Here is an 18548-nt window from a genome sequence, read left to right on the forward strand (position 1 = left end):
CTTCCCTTTCTTCTTTCCGACAGCATTCAAGACCATTCATGCTCAATATAATCCTCTATCCCAGTTTGTATCTCCACAGTTCAAATATTGCTCTATGGCAAACCAATATATTCCTTTTATTGTCTTCCTTTCGTCCCAGATGCAACCAGAGCATCCTACTGTGTTCTTTGTTATCCACAGCGCTTCAGACTATGCACTAAGGATGCTGAATCTGCCCATTAGGCCTGGCACAAACTTTTCAATATTTATTTTATTAGATCAAACACATATTGGATGAAACAATCACATGCATGAGTTACTTCCTTCATAAAGTTCATCTAGAAAACATATCTTCTTAATTTTCTTTTTATGTACTAGGTTTGTAAGGTCATTCATCACAGCTAACATGGAGTGTCCTTACAACAGTGATATTCCATTGATAGATACAAGTGCCTTCTGACAGAGTCATGGAATACTGTGCAATCTCTAATGGACATTGTGAACTATTATCTGAAATTGGTTGCTGCTTCATTAGCTACAATCATTATTTCCTAGTCTACATAAGAAGGATTGTATGTCACATGGTGTACCAGATGAAAGCAGCACCAAACAAACATGTTATTTCTCTGGGTTCCATCAGATCATCGTATTGAATGAATGGTAGACTTCTTTTTACTGAACTGCACTTCATTATTTTCTCAGTTTTGTTTTCTCTCATTTGTTTCTACCTCACTCATTCATTTATTCATTCATTTGCAGTTCCTTACAGATTTTACTAACAGCTTATCATATCATCTACATTCTGCTACTTGGCTTCCTAACATGAGATGTGCTGAACCACAGAGATAACAGAGATACACTATAGTTCAACAAACATGGTTTCTACACTGTATTTTGGCATTTATATTAAAGAACTTATATTTCTTATATATGGTTCACTGGACAAGGGACATGTTTTTAACCTGATTGAATAGCCTACATCAGGGGTCGGCAACCTGTGGCACGCGTGCCAAAGGCGGGACGTGCGCTGATTTTTAGTGGCACTCTGTTGCCAGTCTGGGGTTCCAGCCACCGGCCCTGTGCCAGCTGGGGTCCTGGCCACCGGCCCCGCTCAGCCTACTGCCGGCCTGGGATACCAGCCGCCGTCCCCACTCACCTCACTGCACAATTTAGATACTTTAGATACAATAATAGTTTAATTATATAATATAGACTTTTAGAAAGAGACCTTCTAAAAACATTAAAATGTATTACTGGCACGCGAACCTTAAATTACAGTGAATAAATGAAGACTTGGCACCCCACTTCTGAAAGGTTGCCGACCCCTGGCCTACATCCTTTGCTATCTGTTTTTGACATACTGTGTCCTGTCAAATTGTTTTACACTGCATCATAGAATAAACTGATGTGATGTGAATAACAGACACATCTAAATATGCTATTCTGTATGTATTATAAATCTCAACAGCATTTGATTTTTGTTTTACTAAATTCTTGCTGTTAATTCAGGTAAATACCTAATCCAAATATTTGGAAAGGGTAATGGACTTATCTTTATTGCAAATATATTTTCCTTATAGGTGGTTAACCATGACTGGTATTTCATTATCCACACATCTCTCCACCATTGTTATTACTATGTCCTTTCACTGCATGTTTGTTGGTCTTTTAACTGTACATGTCAATTTCTCCTCATTGGCTTTCATTTCCCTTACATAACTGTTCTCTTACTGTTTCTCTGAACCAACCATATTTTACAGCTAAACAATTCCCATTTATTCACAGTTTGGAGACAATGCTAACAAGCAAATGTCATTCTTAACTATGGATTTATTTCCTCAGTGTGTACTTTGAAAAATAACATGTTTTGTTCAGTTTGTAGCCACACATGGATGCAGGACCAGTCCAATTTCCTTTCATGTTAAATTAGTTCTAATAATCATACATGTAATGATACGAGCAAGTAGACTGACACAGTTCAAAGACACTAGGTATACTTTATGATTGAGACACAACTACTACTGCAATTTTCTTTATCAAATCTGGACAAATATGTGAAATAGTATTTATAGTGGTTGGATTAATCTACTGTAGTGAAAATGAAGTTGATGTGAAATATATTTCTTGTGTTGTAAATCATGGAATATTACCTGTTCTGTGAAATATATTATCTATGCTGTAAGTCATAGAACATATTTTCTCTGCTGTGAAATATATCATCTATTCTTTACATCATGGAATATTTTTCCTCTGCTATATAATATAGAATATATTTCCTATGCTATGGAGTATATTACTTCTGTTATAACTCAGATACGCCCACTGTATTGACTCTACCACATCAACTAAAGCTTAACTGAAGAAAATTTTTTATTTGAACAACTGAATGCAGGTCTAGCAAAACTTACAGTTTTTTCCTCATGTTGCTGCATGCTTCCTTGTTTGTTGCTACTTAACTTATAGGTATTTAACATGCAGTATTAACATACTTGTAATTTTCTGGGACTAATTTTGCTGTCACTTGCACCAGTTTAAATCTGAAATAACTCCACTGAGTTCACAAGAGTTATTTCATATGAAGAGCAGAATGTAGTCCGCTATGTCCTTTGACTACCCCAGATGTCATTTAATTTTTATGGTGTAGTATTGTACCACTTAAGAAAATCAGTGCATTGGCTAACATTCATAAATCCCTGCCAAGTATCAGAAATATAAATTAAACAGTTAGAAGTCCGAAGAGGTGTACAGGGCATAAACCTTTTCACAGCATGAAGGTTATGTTGCCAAAGCACATCCTGCCCTAATGGATTGTACATGTGCATGTAATACCAAGCATACAGAGAGAAGAAATTAGCATCTAACAAATGCTGATTTTACTCTCAAATTAGTTATAGAAATCCAAAAGTAGCACAGGTAGAATAACCTGCAGGTTTACTGGCACCATTTGGCTCCACCATACTGGGGTCTGGGTTTAGGAGCCCTCTTGCACATAACTGTGTCCAGACTAATAGAACTCATTTGCATTGAGGAGATGAGGTGCTTGGGTCCATTAAGGAAGCTGATACTCTTTTACCCTAGGAATATTCCTTGCAGCAGATTTATGAAATGTCCTTGGTACTTGCCTTAGAGCAAGTGGTTTATCCTTCATTTTAGCTGGACAAAAGGCAATATAACAACATCCTTTTGGGGTTTAAATGTCTAGAGGAAAGAAATATTAACCTGGAGTAAAGGGGTGGAATCAAAAGGACCCCCTTCTGAATCAGTTTAGGCAGAGCCTGTATTGTGTGACTGCAGTATGCCACTGCAAAACACCAAACAAATTTGATTTAAGTCTTTCCTGGAGAGATTGTAAATGCTGGCGATTATGAGCCACAATCAAAATACACTGTACAGTCATAAAATGAAAGTACATTCTCTTTCTGCTGGGTTTCTCTAAGATACTAAGATTAAAATTTATTACAGTTCTCTCATTACTGATAGGAAATTTTCCACCATCTCTACTATATTTCATTGCAGACTTCTGCTCTACAGCAATAGGCACTTATACTGAATTGTCTTTTATTGTCATTCCTGCCTATGGTTATGATCCTAATAACGATTATAAATAGATTTTGATTTAACTACTATTTTTATATATACATTTTAGCCTGCTCCAGGAATGCCCGGCCCACCTGGCCTGCCTGGCCCACCTGGTCAACCAGGCTCACCCGTAAGTAAAATTCAGTCTTGCTATGTACATCTTATCCCCTGAAATATACAGCCCCTGTTCTCTCTCCTTGAATTTGGGCACGTTTTCGACCAACAAATCTAGATGCTGAGAATTTTATGACTATGTTGTGTTCTTTTATTGGTCTGTAATATAACCTCAGGAACAAATGACTCAATATCAGATTCTGCCCTTACTTAGGCCCTATGCATTCCCACTGAAATCAGTGTAATTATATGGCATGTAAGTCGACATAGACTGTGATCCCTAACGATGCTTAAATTCTAATTTTACTTCTGATTCACTGATAATGCGCCAGTCTCTTAATTCATACATAAATTTAACAGTCATCTAAAGTGAATCTGGAAATTCCAGTGCATGTACAGCAATATGCTATGAGCTTTGGGTTTTTTAATGTGGATTTCCATTTAGTGGAGTAGTTTCAATCCATATTGCACAATTGATCATTTGATCCTGTCAGTTTGCTTCCCTCTGGGTTGTTCAGTAATTGTTCTGGGTGAATTATTTATTATGATTATGAGGGTATTGCAATATGTAGCAACCTCCTGGGGAAAAAAACAGTGATTTCTCAGCTGTGTTCTTCTACATCATCAGGGTGGTCATGGATACCAAGGTTCCCCTGGTGAGCCTGGACAACCTGGCCCTTCTGTAAGTATCACTTTACATTACTATGCACTTAAAAGTCATGTTCTTGCAAGCTGTCCATAGACATACGCTCACCTTACCTGAGTAAGGACATTAGGATTGATCCCTTAAGAAATGAATGGTAGAAGGAATATAGTCTATGCAACTTTATTTGTTCAACCTTTTAAACAAAGAAACAAGTCACACCAGACTTTTCAGTAGAATGTTAATAATCCATATGAATGCATGTAGGAAAAATTACTACACTTTGGGTCTGATCCAAAGCCCATTGAAGTCAATGGTAATCCTTCCATTGACTTCAATGGGATTTGGATCAGGCTTTACGAAAGGAAGACCTGCAGAGAAGCAATTCGCTATGTACATATTCATTATGGACCAAATTCAGTTCTATAGTGCTCTAACCATTAGGGATGAGCAATATTTGATGCAAACCATTTTTGCTCACGAAAATAGAGACAATTTTGGAAACCCTTAGAACAATTAAATCCATTGCAAATTCTCCTTTTCATTGCTGATCAAATTCTTCTCCTATTTGGCTGAGGTTTATCCATTAGTTCACACATTCAGATACAAATCTCTCATTTCATTCCTGTGGGCTCACAAAAGTGACTGGAACTTGATTAAACAATCTATGACATTTAGCTAGTTACTGCTTTTCATAGGCCTACCACAAATAGTAACAGGAAGAATATATCTGTGATGCATTTAACATTTATGGAATAGTTTAAACCCACATCAGCTGAATACTAGATAGGACAAAAACCTAGGCAGGGTTGAATAGAGGTCTAAAAATAGTGATTGCATACATGGTGATGTTGGTAAATCCTCTTAGCTGTGTTGATTTCAATGGAACTATGCCAAATTACACGCCCAATAATCCTTTTAATCCCTAGAAGTGAAAGTCCCCCTGCTCCAGTCAGAGCGGGCATTAAGCAGTAAACTATGTGAGGGTTTAGGGATGGAATTAACCCTGCTATCTATGTGTTGCCTGTGTAGCTGCAATGCATTCCCTCCTTGGCCACTGTTCCAACTCATGGGCATCAGGTTTCTGATTCCTGGATCTACATAGTCACAAACTTATGACCCACTAGTCCAATTCTGCCCTGTTTTGAAACCCTTCTGCACTGGCTTATTTGGAGCCATAGAGAGACCCACTCTGTGGAGTGCACTTAGTCAAATGCCCCCTTGTCCACCCCTGTCACATGGGCCAGACCTCCCCACTGGGTGGATTTAACCCTGAATGACTACCCACTGTATTTACCAAACCTGTGTATTGCAGCTGTGCGAATAGTTAATGACTTTTTAATAACAATTTTTATTTGTACATGATGGAAGGAAATTCATCTTTATTTTGTTTTCAGGGACCTCCAGGACCCCCAGGATTAGTAGGCCCAGCAGGTCCCCCAGGAAAAGATGTAAGTTCAATGTTACAGTATGTAATGGAGGAGGATCAAAATTACTGTATAGTGTTATTAAAGCAGTGTCTATTGGTACCACTCTGTTTAAGTATCTTTCAGGCTATCACATGTAATCCCCTGATTTGTACATTTCATAATATGTCTGTAAAAATTTGCTCTCGATTAAAACTTGGTATGAAATGTCTCCTTTCCAGAGGAGTTGTGACAATCTCCGGCCCCTTATTACACATATCGTAAATAATACGTAGGCACCATAAGTGAGGTCAGGACTGAGTGGCTGATTTGGCAGTTGCTCTAAATTACTTTGCATTGGCCAGTTTTAGTTGTAAACCATAGTTTAGTTTACTATTTGTGGGTTAACAACTTGGAGTGGCTGTGCTTCTATTGTAGTTCCAAGCTTTTATGTTTGTTTTGGGGGGGGGGGTGATCATTTCCCCAGAGTGTGCTAAGGAGATACATTGATTTTTTTTTTCTAGATCCCAATATGCAGTCCTTCATATTTGTCACCTCTATTTTATGCAAAGATCTTACATACTTGACACCTGGCACTGAACTCACTAAGGGCCTGATCCATAGCCCAGTGCAGTCAATGGATGACTCCCATTAAGTTTAATGAGGTTTGGATCAGGCCATAAATAGACAGGCAGTGATAAAGATAGGATAGAACCTACTTTTGATATGTGCCTGAAATCTTGTTCTGAGCCACATTAACTTTGAATCTTTGGGAAATGGGTTCTATGGTCATGAAAGACCAGGTGTTGGCTCACAACACCAGATAGATTATTTTGCATGGCTATCGTACAGAGAGACACAATCAGTCAATAAAAGTCTTTGTCCCTTTTGACTGTTTCTCTATGTGTGGTAAATATCAGAGGCATCATGAGGCTTCTGTGATGCCACCATTTCTACCAAGAATAGTGTGGCTAAGACTGGAACTTACTCCTTGTTCATCAAAACATTTGATGAGAATGGATCATGAGCTGTTACGGGCTTCTAATGTAAAGACAAAATTGTGCTATGAGACAGATTTCACCCTGGCATAAACTGATGTGACCCCCCTCCACCCATTGATGTCAATGAGAGTTGCAGCAGCTTATTCCAAGGTCTGTTTAGTCCTGTATTACTAGTTCTTTGCCAGAAACTGAAGTAGTAACAGAGCAAAACCGTTTATTCTGTCCATAGGGAGAATCTGGAAGACCAGGCAGAACTGGTGAGCGTGGATTACCTGGACCAGCGGTAAGAAAGAGCCCCCGAGAGAGCTCTTCTGAATGAAAACCAACTTGTTATTGATTTTGCATTTTGTTAACAATACCACCAGACTGACTATGCTACTTAATATATATTAGTTTATGTGCTTCATTACTCCGCCATATTTGTAATTTACATAGTCTTTTATGCTTATATGTTTAGGGCCACAAAGGACCCCCTGGTATGCCTGGATTCAATGGAATGAAAGGTCACAGAGTAAGTATTATTGTAAGAGTATTTTTGAGTGAAATACTCCAACTGAATCATTATGCAACAGGCACAAGCACTCCCCTTTGCAGAACTTTTGGAAAGTTCAGATCTGAACTTCACAACTGGCTCTTCTCTCAGTAATGGGCTTTTTGAAAATCTAAAGCCCTGGCCATGAACACCCTACACTTAGGGAAAGTTCTGATCTGGTTCAAAATGTGTCCCTTTGTCCCATCTCTGCTTATTTAGATTTACCATTGAGTTACCATTAATACTGACGACAAATAAATTACCTGGAATGTATTCTTAACTACGAGCCAAATTTTGATCCCCATATTTACATTGTTGAGCAGTTACCCACATGAGCAGTCCTAGTGAAATCAATGGGACTATTCGTGGCACTAAATTCTCACTTATGTAGTAAGGAGTTCACAGTCTATTGCTAATCATGCACTGATCACCTTTTGCATTTTTATGTTTCTGTAACATTTTACAACAGGAGTCATTAAAGCTATTTTGATTTTCTGGTGTATTACTATTTAAACAAATATAAGCCATTTTCCTACAATGTAAGATTTGTTGTTAGCTTTTCAGGTTAAAAAAAAAAAGGATGCACTTGAAGTTCAGTATTGATCAAGGATTATCAGGGTTTCAAAGTACAAATGAAATGTATGTTATTTTTGGTTCCCTTAGGGCTTTGATGGAAGAGATGGCGCCAAAGGTGATAGTGGTGCACCTGGTCTGAAGGTAAAGTGACTTTGTTGCAACCTCTAGAAAGTATGTAATTTTACTCTGAATCAATAACATAACTGTATTTTGCATATTTGCTTCTGTAAAACCACTTACGCTTTTTAAGTCCTGGCTGATCATGTCCATATAAATAATCAGTTACTCTAGGGGAGTCTGTTGTCTGCAATTGCAGCATATCTCATCTGATTTTATAACAGTAACAGACAGAAAAGATGGAGATTCCCATGACTGAAGAGTATGTTCAACATTATTACTTTAAATAGATGCTTTACTGATACACTTCAGGCCCAGTTCACCTCTGTGTTACACCAGCTTAATGCCAAAGTAACTCAATTGATATTAATGGAATTACAGCCATGTAGAACTGAAGTAACACAATGATGGATTGGGCCCCAAGCCTTTCTGTTTTAATATTTTGTGCCTGAGGTTGTTGAGACTTCTCAATCCCCACTGACTTCAGTAGAATTTGAAGAAACTGAATACCTCACAGAAGATGTTTAGCTTCTCAGAGGATTGGGACCTTGCTTGTTACTGTGTGTCATCCCTACAAGAGATTACTAATGAAATATGGTAATAAAGGTTAATTCTGTCAAAACCTGATATTCTCTTTATATAACAGGGTGAAAATGGTCTTCCTGGAGCAAATGGATCACCTGGGCCAATGGTAATTTTTTTCATTATCATTTAATTAGAAGTTACTGTAACTGATACTTTTTCTGCTTAGTATTTCTTACTATCTTCAGCTCTCTTCTGACTTTATTCCTTAAGAGCTTGATCCTGCCACCCTTTACACACACTGAGTACTACTTACCCATGCAGACAGCTCCATTGAAACATTTCTAAGCAAAATAGTTTTCTTCTTGTTGTTTGTTACATGGTGTCTTTGAAAATCTGTTGTCCAAATTAATAATTGTATGTTCTTTAGGGTCCAAGAGGTCAACCTGGTGAAAGGGGAAGACCAGGATCTCCTGGTTCCGCTGTAAGTAATTGGAACAAAACTACAGGATTGCTATTATTTCTGTTGCATGACCCAACAGGTGCACATCATGCTTCATAGACACACAAAATAAAAGCTCCCTGACTCACAGAGTTTACAGTCTACATTAGATGTAGTACAGCAAATAGTGTATAGGAGGATATGGCAGAATATATAGTTTCTGCAAAATCGTCATGAAAATTTCCAGCCAAAGATCAAAGGTTGTAGTAAAGGGCATACAGATTTGCTACAGGCAATGTGTCCTTAACAAGTTCTTCTTTATATTGTATGCTAATATATTATACTTTGAGGGTATAAGTTCAGCCAACAGGGTGGGCAGGATGGAGTAGAGGTCAGCATTGGAAGACTAACTAAACAAAGTGACTGCTGTGGAGAAGAGTGAGACTGTGGTGTCCCAGCTTGGACTACAAGGGGAGGTCATAATTAACGCCAGCTAATGCAAACAAGTCTCAACCTAAAATATAACAGAACAGGGACTGTTTATGCTAGTGCACAATGTACTGAGCAATGAAGATGTCTGATACATCTACAGCAGAGGTAACAGGCCTTAAATCATTGTTAGTTCTTTTGTGCCACATTTTATCCTTTCTCTGTGTTTGTAAGCTTTAGTCATTCTAGAATGCATGACATTTATTGCTGTCTTATTTATTTAATCTAAAGTACAGCTCACACACATTATGTTTTGCTCTATTAAGCATGATTGCTATGCATTAAAGAATTACTGGTGTCTAATAACATATTTCCTTGTATACCACTATCTTCTTATTACAGCAAAGTGCATGTACAATTGATAGGCACCTTTTGGATATTAGTATTATTACTACTACTACTATTGTTATTTAACATAGTAGGCACCCATACCTGAGGAATTGTGTGTGCCATACTAAAATATATAGGAATGTATGGACATGCAGAAACATGGTTTGAAAGTCAATATCGTTGTCCAATATCAAAATCCTTGGCTTTTCAGCCCCAAAGAGAATGTATAGTATGTGATTATGTTGTATTCTTTTGGTAGGGCGCCCGTGGTAATGATGGTACTCCGGGAACATCTGGACAACCTGTAAGAAACTTTATTGTTTTCCCTTAACTATTGTATTGCTTAACTATTTTTCTCTTGCCCATGTGCTTGATGGGCTACAATGCCACCCATTAATTGGACATGGTTTGCCTTATGAATAGTGTCTTAGGCAATTATAATTTTCAATAATTTTACGCTTGCTATTATGATTGAAACAAAAAACCTTTATTTTTGATGAAGAATAAAAAGAAAATAAGAGAAATCATGATCTTGTAAATCAAAAGGATGTGTATGTATATCCAAGCTTTTCTCTAATTATTTATTGACGAAGATAATGGAAACTCTTTATATGGGCCAAATTTTGAATGATTTCATCATATAAGTCACTCAGCCCTAGCACTAGACCATGATGTCAAGCTGTCTAGAGTAGCTCATGAGCAAGAGTGCCAAGCTCAGGGCAGACTGTCAAGGAACAAGACACAAACCCCAAACTGGTTGTATGTTCTATAATTAGATTTCATCAACCAAGTAACAAGTGTGAACTCCTGTCTATCTTGCCTTTGTGATAGATTGACCCTTACACCTAAAATCACAACAATATTCTGGATACTCCCAGTCCCAAAGGACCAGCCATTTACTCCAGGTCAATTGTACCTCAGATCTCATAGACTCATAGACTCATAGACTTTAAGGTCAGAAGGGACCATTATGATCATCTGGTCTGACCCCCTGCATGCTGCAGGCCACAAGACCCTTCCCTGGACTCTGCCGTTGAAGTCCCCAATCCTGTGTTTTAGTGACTTCAATTGGCAGAGACCCTCCTGCTAGTGATCCCTGCCCCATGCTGCGGAGGAAGGCGAAAAACCTCCAGAGGCTCAGCCAATCTACCCTGGAGGAAAATTCCTTCCCGACCCCAAATATGGCGATCAGTAATACCCCGAGCATGTAGGCAAGAGTCTCTAGCCTGACCCTTGTTGGCCATTATACTATTTACGTACCATTGCTTGGTTTTCCTTGGCTACTATGTTTTACCATTAAACCATTCCCTCCATAAACTTATCTAACTTAATCTTAAAACCAGACAGGTCCGTCGCCCCCACCGTTTCCCTCGGAAGGCCGTTCCAATATTTCACCCCTCTGACGGTCAGAAACCTTCATCTAATTTCAAGCCTGAACTTCCCCACGGCCAGTTTATATCCATTCGTTCTCGTGTCCACATTAGTACTAAGCTGGAATAATTCCTCTCCCTCCCTTGTATTTATCCCTCTGATATATTTAAAGATAGCAATCATATCCCCCCTCAGCCTTCGCTTTGTCAGACTAAACAACCCAAGCTCCTCTAATCTCTTTTCATACGACAGGTTTTCCATTCCTCTGATCATCCTAGTCGCCCTTCTCTGCAGCCGTTCCAGTTTGAGTTCATCTTTTTTAAACATGGGAGACCAGAACTGCACACAGTACTCCAAATGAGGTCTCACCAGCGCCTTATACAACGGAAGCAGGACCTCCTTATCCCTACTAGATATACCTCGCCTAATACATCCCAAGACCGCATTGGCTTTTTTCACCGCCACGTCACATTGTCGACTCATAGTCATCCTGCGGTCTACAAGGACCCCTAGGTCCTTCTCCTCTTCCGTTACTTCTAACCAATGCGTCCCCATCTTGTAACTAAAATTGTTATTAGTCATCCCCAAGTGCATCACCTTACACTTTTCACTATTAAATTTCATCCTATTTCTGATACTCCAATTCACAAGCTCATTCAAGTCTCCCTGCAGAATATCCCTATCCTCCTCCGAATTTGCAACTCCTCCCACCTTCGTATCATCCGCAAACTTTATCAGCCCACTCCTGCAATCGGTTCCGAGGTCAGTTATAAATAGATTAAATAAAATGGGTCCCAAAACCGAACCTTGAGGCACTCCACTAGTAACCTCCCTCCAACCCAACAGTTCACCCTTTAATACGACCCGCTGCATTCTCCCCATTAACCAATTCCTTATCCACCTCTGGATTTTCATATCGATCCCCATGTTTTCCAGTTTAACCAATAATTCCTCATGGGGTACAGTATCAAACGCTTTACTGAAATCCAGGTATATTAGGTCCACCGCATTTCCCTTATCTAATAAGTCCGTTACTTTCTCAAAGAAGGAGATCAGATTCGTTTGGCACGAATCTGCCCTTCGTAAAACCATGCTGTAATTTATCGCAATTGCCATTAACCTCAAGGTCCTCAACTAGTTTCTCTTTCAGAATCTTCTCCAGCACCTTGCACACTACAGATGTTAAACTAACTGTAGTTACCTGGATCACTTTTTTTCCCTTTCTTGAAAATAGGAACCACGTTGGCTATTCTCCAGTCTAACGGGACCACCCCCGAGTTTACAGATTCATTAAATATTATCGCTAATGGGCCTGCTATTTCCCGCGCCAATTCCTTCAATATTCTCGGATGAAGATCGTCCGGTCCTCCCGACTTAGTCCCATTAAGGTGTTCAAGTTTTGTTTCTACCTCGGATGCAGTAATCCCCCATCCTGTATGCCCCTCTGTAACGGTGCTAGTATCCCTAATACCTTCATTGGCCTCATTAAACACCGATGCAAAATATTCATTGAGATATTGCGCCATGCCTAGATTATCTTTAATCTCCTCTCCGGCTATAGTCTTCAGCGGTCCCACTTCTTCTTTCTTTGCTTTCTTCCTATTTATATGGCTGTAAAACCTTTTACTATTGCTTTTAATTCCCCTCGCTAGGTCCAACTCTACACGGCCTTTGGCCTTTCTCACTCTATCTCTACATTCTCTGACTTCACTAAGGTAAGTTTCCTTACTGATCCCTCCCCTCTTCCACTCTTTGTACGCTTTCTGTTTTTTCCTAATCGCCCCTTTGAGTCGGTCGCTCATCCAGCTCGGTCTAAATCTTTTGCTTAGTAATCTTTTTCCCTTTTTGGGGATACAGGCCTCTGACAGCTCATGCATCTTTAACTTAAAGTAATCCCAGGCTTCTTCTGCCTTTAGATCCCTTAATACGTTTGCCCAATCCACTTCCCTTACCAATCCCCTTAATTTGTTAAAATTGGCCTTTTTAAAATTATAAACCCTAGTCTTTGACTTAATTCTGTTACTCCTTCCATTTAGTTTAAACCGAATTAGCTCATGATCACTGGAGCCCAAGTTGTCCCCCACTACCACTTCCTCAACGAGGTCCTCACTACTTACCAGAATCAAATCTAAAATGGCCTCCCCCCTCGTCGGTTCAGCTACCACTTGATGAAGGAATTGATCAGCAAGCACATCTAGGAACATCTGAGCCCTATTATTGCTACTAGCGTTTGTTCCCCAATCTATATCCAGGAAGTTAAAGTCCCCCATAATTACACAGTTTCTATTAGTATTTACTTCCCTTAATACATTAAATAGTTCCTTATCCATATCCTGGGTCGATCCCGGCGGTCTATAGCACACCCCAAGCACTATCCCCGGAGAGGCTCTAGTAGTCCTTTTACCCAGTGTGAGTATCGCCCAGACGGACTCCGTGTTATCTATTCCATCCACTATTATTTCTTTACAGCTTATTTCACTATTGACATACAATGCCACCCCCCCACCTTTACCTTTATCCCAGTCTTTCCTAAACAGCGCATACCCCTCCATACCTGTGTTCCAGTCGTGACTGCCATTCCACCACGTTTCAGTTATTCCTACGATATCCGGTTTCAATTCTCGGACCAAGAGCTCCAATTCCTCCATTTTATTACCTAGGCTTCTCGCATTGGTGTATAAACACCCTAATGTATGTCGTTTAGCCTGTCTCCCATTAGTAGCGGGCCTCTTTGTGTCCGTCCCCCCTGTCCTTCCTATGTCCAATCTCATCTCCCCGGCTATGTCTCCTCTTATTTCACTCAGCTTTTCAATACTGGAATCTGGCGTGGAGATTAACTGTGCATCTCCCAACCTTCTCCCCAAACTTCCTAGTTTAAAGCTCTTTTGATAAGATGAGCCAGCCTCCCTCCCAGAAGTCTATTTCCTTCCCTACTCAGGTGAAGCCCATCCCGCGAGAACAGGTGTCTGTCCCCGAAAGCCAAAGACAATGCTTGTAGCCAGTCCTATAATACTAACTAAAGAGTTATTAACTAAGAAAAAGAAATAAGATGGTTATTTACAAGGTTAAAGCAGGTAAATAGACACACACAAATAAGATACAGTCTTAGGTTCCAAAAGATAATAGTAGCTGCTATAATATGCAAGCTCTATATGTCCTTTATGGCTAGCACAAGCCAAGCAGTTGGTGATCCCTTGCTTATGCTTAGAAACATTGCCCTCTCCAAATTCCAAGCAGCATCATAATATAGTTCCTTTTTGTCAGGCATTTTTATTCCCTTCCCCCAGAGTTCAAGCTGATGGGATGAGTTCACACGCAAGCCCCCTCTTCATGAATGTGGGGGAGAACAATCAACAAAGTCTTTGTTCTTTGATGCTTCACAATGGCTCATTTGGTTTCAATGGGCCATATAAACCATGAGTTAGCCCAACTCATATAAACCATAAGGTAGCCCAACATTTTTATTTTTCCAACTATTTAGAAACTGTAATAGTAGCAGCCATATTCTCCTCTTTTCCCTCTCACATGCTTTCATTCAAGTGATCTGTTAAAATATTTTGTGCAATATCATCTCGATAGTCATACTTTTCAAATTGAAATTATTCAGTTACAAAAACATCCACATCTGATTGAAAATGTACGTTGAATAAGGGTAACTAAAGTACAGGTGTGATATTTTAAAAACAGCCACATTTCATCTTCTAGAGTATGACTCATATTTCTTGATATTTTGCCAGATGTTTCTTTTTTCACAACAGAAAAAAACTCTCACAGTCAGGTTTATTTTCAAATTAAGTTTTATTCCATATGACCTTCACCTCTTGTAATAATAACTTTGCCTTCTTCATTTAAGGGTCCCCCTGGCCCTCCCGGAACTGCAGGATTTCCAGGCTCTTCAGGTGCTAAGGTATCTATTTGAAGATCTATTTCACCATATGGCATATGCCTCACTGTCAGGCCGCTATCACATTTCTTGGAGGTCTATAGCTGATGTATTTTCATACACAGAATTAGGCAAATCATGCTCACTTCATTCTCACAAGCACTCCCATTGCAACCAATGCATGTGAATGCTATGAGGATTTGTCCCCAGGCCTGGAACATCTCTCACTTCTGCATATGTTTTGGAAGTTTCTCCAGGATATTTTCATGCTGACCTCTAGGCACATTTACAATACAAGTAATAAAATAATCCAGTAGTACTACTTATTTTGTGTGTCACCCACTCTAATGTGAAGCTCACCCCTGTGCACCTCACTGTCCTTGTAACTGTTGATTTATTTACCCTTCTCCTTTTTTAGCCCTTCTTCTCTGGAGCGTCTCTCTGCTCCTCCATGTTAAATATACAAATTATGTGCTCTTTTTTATTTCTTTTCTTATGTTAAAAGGACTAAATTGCAGTCTTGTTCCTCTAAGGAATACTGTAAGGTGCAGGATGGGGCTTTGGCAACTAGGTAAAGGTACTCTGATGCATTCTACCTGCATCGGAAAAAGGCAGACACAATGCCTTATAGTGTATGAGGCAGAATGTGCTTTCTATCACTCTTTAGAACTGCATGAGACAATATGCAGTATTTCAGCAAGTGCTGCCCAGCACATATTGCCAAGTTCTAGCTCGCTGTGTTCCCTGGGATCAGTTACCTGCCCCTTTGCTGAGGATAGGCTAGTGTCAGCATTCTGCCTGGGTCCAGCAAAGGTTCACTGGCTGAGGAAGAGGTAATGAGGCTAAAATGTTAATATTATCCATTGGGAGCAATACTAGAGTGAGTTCAATTTGCTCTCATACCATCTTCTTCATAGGGTGAAGCTGGTGCTCCTGGTTCCCCAGGCTCTGATGGTACCCCTGGACAAAGAGGAGAACCTGGTCCACAAGGTCATGCTGGTGCAGCTGGTTCTCCTGTAAGTAACAAACATCACATAAGTCCTTGGAAATGTTGTGCTGGTTATACAAACATATTGTTATGATTACTGCCATACAAATTGATGTTTGCAAAGTGCTATGGAATTTTTGGTTTTAAGTACAATGTTATAGCATTGATTAATCATTTCTTCTTTCCAGGGCAATCCTGGAAGAGATGGAAACCCAGGTGGTAAAGGTGAAACGGTAAGTATCCCACCAAATTGTCATTTTTTGCTATGTTATTGGTTGGGGTTACAGTTTTGATTATGCAGTATTCAGTAATGCCATGCTTTATTCATATTAGTGTCCTTCAATCCCACACAGGGCCCTGCTGGTATTCCTGGTGCTCCTGGGTTGAGTGGAGCCCGTGGCCCTCCTGGTCCGGCAGGTATTAATGGAATTCCCGGACAAAGAGGCACGCCAGTGAGTCACCAACATTCTTTTCATTACTAAGAGAAAACAAGGGGATAAATTCCCTGTCACCTACAACAGTGCAAACCCATGAACACCAGTGGGGTTGCACAGGTATACAGGGAGTCCTCAGACATATGACACAATTCGTTCCTCAGAATTGCATTGTAAGTCAAAACATTGTAAGTCAAAAACACTTTTCCCATAGGACTCAATGGTAGGAAGGGGGGATTGATTCCTGAACCAAGGCTTGATACACTGTTTTCACCACAATAACCCAGTTTTTTGTACTAAATGAATTATAGATTAATTATGTTGCAACATCAATGTATTTACTGTGCACTGTATTTTGTAAACACCATTCAAATAAACACATAAACTTAAATATGCTGCTCAGAATGCCGGCAACACAGGCTCAGAAAGCCAGGGCGAATGGCACACATGCTGACCCTCAGCCAATCACTGATCAATTTCTGATTGGCTGAGCCCAGAGCCGGGAGCCAATCAAAACAAGCGACAACCCTACCTGGCAACAACCTACCCTCCTGACTCAAAGCCAATCAGAAGCGACCTTTTTCAGCTCCATACCACTATAATGCAACCAGGAAGTGATTTCAAGCAAACTTTATGCAAATTGAGCATCCTACGGGCGAAACAGGCAGTCAATTGAAAAGTGATGTAAGTGGCATCCGATGTAACTCAGGCGTAAGTCCGAGGACTCCCTGTATGTGACAGAAGAATGTGGCTTAGGGAGTTCTGTTAGAAGCCTTCAGACATTTCCCATATATTTGAACTTGCCTAGTCAATTCTGCCATCCCTTTGCTATTGTCTATTATAATTATCCAACCAACAAAACAGAAAAACCACAGCAAAGCAAGAACTTTGGTAATAATAATATATTGCAAAGCCATAGTAAAATGACTGATTTTTGTCCACCATAAATATTCCAAGTATTGAACCTTATTGACATAGTTATATCTCACTTTGGGTTGTAGAAGGATGTATCTGGATGGCTACTCAGATTTAGACTCACCCCATTCATCCATTTCTAATTGTTACATATAAAAAATTTCATCTTTTTTATTTCTGAATTTCCTTGGGGCTGCCCCTTATGAAACCTACTCATAGTGTGTAAAATAATTATTCTTGTATTAACATTGAAATTAACGTGCCATGTCCTGACAGAATTACTTCATAATTCCTCAAACCTTATTAATGCAAATTTCCATTGGCATCAAGCAAAACTGACATCAAACTCCCAGTGATACAAAAACAAAATGAAACCTAGGGTTTGACCCAATGGAAGCACTCACCTGAGTACGGGTATACGGGATCATCTCTTTTATAGAGAGGATGTATAACCAGCTCCAGTAGGAGTCTTCCACTTCTGTTTCACTCCTGTGAACAGATAAACCATAAAAATGAGCTGACAATTTAAATGCTGAGAGATATATTTCTTATTATTATTATTATTTAACAAACCTACTGAAATATTCTGGTATGTAGAAGTGGTAATAGAAGTGTGTTCTGTTTAGGGTGAACCTGGTAAGAACGGTGCAAAAGGAGAGCCAGGCGCACGAGGAGAGCGTGTAAGTGATTTTCTAAATATTTTGATTTCTTTAATGCATCATCATGTTTTACAAGCTTATTAATAACAGGCCAAATACAGTCCTTACCCCTGCCAAAACTTCCATTGAACTCAGCGAGAGTTTGGACTCCACACAATATGTTTTCACTTGTTCCTGCTTTGTCACTAGGGTGAAAATGGTATTCCAGGTGCCAGTGGTCCTCCTGGTGAAGAAGGCAAAAAGGGTGCTAATGGTGAGCCAGGCACAAATGGGTTACCTGGAACACCAGGAGAAAGGGTAAGCCACTCCAAGTCACCACACTGGGTAGTTAAATCATATGTCACATACCATGTACCAAAATCTGGGATTCAAACTTTGAGGAAAGTCTGAATCTAGATAGATATTGAACCAAACTTCCAGATGTGAACATCCTACATATTGGAAAAATTCAGATCCAGATCCTAATCTAGATCTGCTCTGCATGGCTTGGGTCTTTCCTTACTTTATAATACATTAAAGTTATTCTTCTTTTGATAGCTAGAGGGTTATTAATCTTGAAAAACTGGTG

The 18548-nt window shown here is 39.5% G+C and overlaps 1 protein-coding gene across 1 annotated transcript in view; it reads left to right on the forward strand.

Annotated features, from left to right (window-relative positions):
- Window positions 1-18548, forward strand: part of COL3A1 (collagen type III alpha 1 chain) — a 74349-nt gene that overhangs the window by 30232 nt on the left and 25569 nt on the right. The window contains exons 6-20 of the mRNA XM_034785096.1: window positions 3626-3688; window positions 4301-4354; window positions 5713-5766; window positions 6952-7005; window positions 7180-7233; window positions 7918-7971; window positions 8594-8638; window positions 8900-8953; window positions 9990-10034; window positions 14955-15008; window positions 15902-16000; window positions 16161-16205; window positions 16326-16424; window positions 17948-18001; window positions 18170-18277. Of these exons, the coding sequence (XP_034640987.1) occupies window positions 3626-3688; window positions 4301-4354; window positions 5713-5766; window positions 6952-7005; window positions 7180-7233; window positions 7918-7971; window positions 8594-8638; window positions 8900-8953; window positions 9990-10034; window positions 14955-15008; window positions 15902-16000; window positions 16161-16205; window positions 16326-16424; window positions 17948-18001; window positions 18170-18277 (936 nt within the window). The remainder of the gene's footprint in view (window positions 1-3625; window positions 3689-4300; window positions 4355-5712; window positions 5767-6951; window positions 7006-7179; window positions 7234-7917; window positions 7972-8593; window positions 8639-8899; window positions 8954-9989; window positions 10035-14954; window positions 15009-15901; window positions 16001-16160; window positions 16206-16325; window positions 16425-17947; window positions 18002-18169; window positions 18278-18548) is intronic.

This window comes from Trachemys scripta, chromosome 11, assembly GCF_013100865.1.
Source record: "Trachemys scripta elegans isolate TJP31775 chromosome 11, CAS_Tse_1.0, whole genome shotgun sequence".
Taxonomy (NCBI): Eukaryota; Metazoa; Chordata; order Testudines; family Emydidae; genus Trachemys; species Trachemys scripta.